The 4469-nt window shown below is 37.7% G+C and overlaps 1 protein-coding gene across 1 annotated transcript in view; it reads right to left on the reverse strand.

Moving 5' to 3' along the window:
• Nucleotides 1–3141: 3141 nt before the first annotated feature.
• RNF217 (ring finger protein 217) overlaps nt 3142–4469 on the reverse strand; it is a 28870-nt gene continuing 27542 nt past the window's right edge. The window contains exon 5 of the mRNA XM_019474620.1: nt 3142–3698. Coding sequence (XP_019330165.1) covers nt 3625–3698 — 74 coding nt within the window. The 3' untranslated portion in view covers nt 3142–3624. The remainder of the gene's footprint in view (nt 3699–4469) is intronic.

The following is a 4469-nucleotide window of genomic DNA, read 5'->3' on the forward strand; positions in this document are numbered from 1 at the left end:
AAGGAGGCCTGAGCCCGGGGGCAAATCCATTTCCAGGCAAGCTAGAAATAGAAGGCGAGCGTAGAATGGATGTCAGCATTTCCTAGTTGAATACAGGTATCGGTGAGCAAGAACTTTGCACAAGGATAAATAATCTTAAATACTAAATGTGGTGAAAGCAATCCTGATGACCAGCATGCAGTAGCAGAAGATCTGCCTTAGCAGGTTAATTCAGCTGCCTGATGAAGTTTTCTGCTAATAAAGATGGAGTAGAACAGTCTGATGGTTTCTTTAGAGTACAGTTACAAAAACCAAAACACGTTTACACAATGAAAGAAAAACTTCCTTGAATTTCCTTACAAAGTTCATTCCATTTCTTTCAAACTGATAAATTAATGCTTGTAAAAAAATGACAACTTTGATGTATGTAAGATTTCCTATGATATGAGAAGAGCTGTTTAAAAGCTAACATTTTGTTGAATGAAGTTTTGTACTAAACTACTTTTCATATTTCAGTTATGTTACATAATAGTGACGAAAAATTGTATTTATGTACTATTCAAGTGGGAATATTTTTATATGGATGGAAAAAGACTTCCATATCCCTACTCTGCTTGGCTCTTGGAATTTTCTCCTGTTCTACAGAAAAGCAAAAGCAAATATTGTTGTCATACCTATTTTTTTTTTCTACAGAGAAAGCAAGATTAGACTCTCTCATCTTTACAAGGTCAAAGATGCCTCATTTTGCTATGTGTAGAAAATGAAGAACCATTTCCCTTTGATTTAATCTGTTCCGATAAAATCAAAATGGCCTAGATGAAATGATAATGTAGGAGCTGAAATGTGTGTTCCTTTCCTCCACCCACAATGACATGCTTTCTGAATATACATAAGTGCAGATCTATTATCTTCCCTTTTACGCTCTTTATTCTAGCATCTTAATTTCAGATCTTGGTGAACTCCCATCAGAAACTAAAAATGGCAAACACGGCAGAGTAAAAACAGCTACAAAGACTGTAAGAATATCTCGCATATTTATAAAGAACCAGGAAAAGAAAGGGAATTAATCCACTGTATAGTTAATTACAGATAATCTCAAGTACTAAAATATTCTCAAGTGGAATAGTTTCACACCATATTACAGACTGCACTGCAAACCCAAATCAATCTATTGATATCTCACTCTCTGAGGTCCGAAGGTTTTTCTAAATAATACAAAAATATCTTCATTATTTGACATTTAAAGAAAGGAATAAAAATCCCTGAGTAAGCCAAAGACAACTGATATGTATAGCCTCAGAAAACACACTCAAAAACAAGACCGATTTTAAGGCAGCTTCCAACCTCAGACAGAACACAAATAGAAAACTGATGTGTCACAGAAGAAGAAATCCAATTAACAGGTGGATTTGCATTGACAATATGCTTTGAACTTTACTTGTAGGTGTCATTGCTTCCCCGCTTAATTTGCAAATCTTAGAAAGGTACTATTTCTACCGTTAGGACAACAGGGTCAACATGCCTTTAAATTCAAATGGAAATATTAAGTACTCATTGACTACTATGGTGTGCTTGTACACACTGTTTCAACAAGAAAAAAAACCAAGAAAACAAAACCAGAAGCTGACAGAAAACAAGCATACTAACCAACTATGGTAAGCTGGTATTTGTGTTTCCAAGTCAACAAAATTTATCGGTTTCTTCCGCTGAGGCTTTGAAGTCAAAGCGAGTATCTTATGACAGTACTACGTTGGTGGGGCAGAATACTATTTACTTAAAAACTACAACTAGATTCACATTTAATAACAATTTTCAAAGAAAGCAGTGCAAAGTACATCCTCTCAAATGGTATGCTATTTGTGGGCCTAAATTTTGAAGTGTGTAGACTCTTTAGGACACTGCTCATCTCCCTGCTTCCCCCTCTCCCCATATACACACACACACGTATCTTCAAACACACACACTGAAAAAAAAAGTACCTTCACCGTACAAATCCAATCTTCTTTCTTTAAGATCAGCTTGTATTTTTAAAGTATAAAGTAGATATTTCTCTTATTCAGTTCCTTTTTTTATTCAGTGTTCTGCTTACACAAAAATTTATTTTATTGTATTTTTTTCTTTTAAGTTATATTTGTATGATAAATTTGGATTATAACTAAAAGTGAAAAAATTCTCAGTAGCTGATTCCTAACGCTGAATTACATTGCTCTTGTGGCGATGCGCTGAGAAAGAGGTCTGGTAGCAAACAGTGGTACTCTGAAGTGAGGAAAAAAGAGCAAGGCTAGCTATTCTCTTCAGATCTGTAACGTGCCAGGAGGAGAAACACCGGAAGCAGAGAATAAGAATGACATGGTCTCCTAAGAATTCATGACCCCTCCCCCCTACCTAAAATTCACAGATTTTCCTCATGAGACATCAGTAGGTGCTCCAAGACATATGTAGCCTACTTAAAACAAACAAACAAAACATGCTACTTTGGTTATAAAATTTCATCAACTCAATCTTCACACAACTCGTGTGTAGCATGTGTATTACATGCCAAGTCGGAACAGAAGAGCAGGTTTCCAGCTTCCCTGCAAACACATTTCCTTGTACATTCTGCACAACGCTTCAGGGATGTCTTGGGACAGAACAGGCCACTGATACTTCTTGTTATCTAAACCCTTCAATTTTTTTCTGTACTGGGAGAGTTTCAAAATGCTGTATTCTTCTAACAAATCTGTCACACACACCCCACCCCCCCCCAATCAATATTAATAAATACTAAAGTGAAACCAGTCCGCGTACTTGTAACTATCATGGAGCTTCAATACTAAGGATATTTCCCTCTGAGGCACTGCAGTTTGGCGGCGGCAATCTACACTCTTGCCCACTAGCAGGAAGACTCAGAAGATAACCAGCTGTCATGCTCTGGCATGTAACGGGGTTTCGGTATGCTGAACAGAATGCTGTGTGATGGAAGTTATTTGTGAAACCAGTCCGCGTACTTGTAACTATCATGGAGCTTCAATACTAAGGATATTTCCCTCTGAGGCACTGCAGTTTGGCGGCGGCAATCTACACTCTTGCCCACTAGCAGGAAGACTCAGAAGATAACCAGCTGTCATGCTCTGGCATGTAACGGGGTTTCGGTATGCTGAACAGAATGCTGTGTGATGGAAGTTATTTACAGAAGTAGTTTTTAATACCAAAAGTAGTATGCTCAGTATACAGTAAGAGTCCAAACACTTCTAAGCATTTCCCCCTTAAAGGCTGACACTGAAGTTAAACGGAGCACATGTTAACAGTTAAATGCTTTCTTCACAGGCCAAATCGGTAGTAGAGTTGTGGCTACAATACAGACTTTGATTGTCTAGTTCAGAAACTCAGACTCAAAAAAACCCTCCAAAGTAATAATTAAAAAAAACAAAACCCAAAACATTTAAAAAGCAGCAGTCAGGGGGCCCATTTGTTCAGAGTGCACCAGAGCAAAGAGGCTTTCTGGTCTGCAGTAGTGTTTTCGGCTGAGGGAAGATGGCAGGAGATCCCCCATTCTTCTTCCAGGGCGGTGGCTTTGACGCTGTTACCAGCACTGTATTGCTCTGTTGCACAAAGCGCGTATAGCCCTTGCAGGACCAGCTCAGTTCAGGTGAGTAAGGTCCATCCTTACCAGGGCATACCTGTCCGTGACCTTTTCCTCTGCTTTTTACAAAGGCAATAGATAGGAAACACAAATAAACCTGCCAAAAGAAGAAAATAAGAAGAAAACCATAATTAAATGCAATCCTTTGTGTGTGTATTGTGTTCTTTCAATGTACGTAGAATATTCAGATGCAGCTTTCCATGTCTCAAGAATTTAGACAAGCAGAAAAAAATATTAGCCTGCAACAGTCTCTTTGGTAACGAGTTAAGCTACACTTTGTTTACAACAAATTCCCACTAACCCTACTTTGACAAATTAATTCCTCAACCATACTGTTTTGTGTAAGATACAAACTTAAAACTTTTTTAAAAGCACTCTGGCTATCCATAGATCTAAATGCAAGGCTGATTTAACTAAACTAGCTTTTAACCAGTTTCACATGCAATAGAGGCAGCATATTATAGCTTTTTTTTTTTTTTAGTATTTTTTTTTTTTACAAACATCCTCATCTTTTGTGAAGTAATACCAAATGTTTATCCTTGCCTGGGCAGGGCACTATTTATTCTTAAAAGTCTTTTGAGAGAAAGGAAGCTGTAAAAGGAAAAATAAATAAATAAATCAGATTTATTCAAGTGAAAAATAGTTTGTCATAAGAGGTACTCTTTCAAACCCAAAGGAGAAGCATCTCCCCCTTTCTCTTGCCACCAGCTAACTGAAATGGTGAAAGACTTCCTTTTCAGACACCACTACAGTAACAACATATAACAAAAGACTACTACGGGCACCAGGGTCCTTGCTTTGCTTAATAGCCTTGTTGGCAGCTCACGGCTTAGACAGGTGTACTCTGCACTGGGTAAAAAACTGGCTG

Source organism: Aptenodytes forsteri, unplaced genomic scaffold, assembly GCF_000699145.1.
Source record: "Aptenodytes forsteri isolate BGI_AS27 unplaced genomic scaffold, ASM69914v1 Scaffold217, whole genome shotgun sequence".
NCBI classification, from domain to species: Eukaryota; Metazoa; Chordata; class Aves; order Sphenisciformes; family Spheniscidae; genus Aptenodytes; species Aptenodytes forsteri.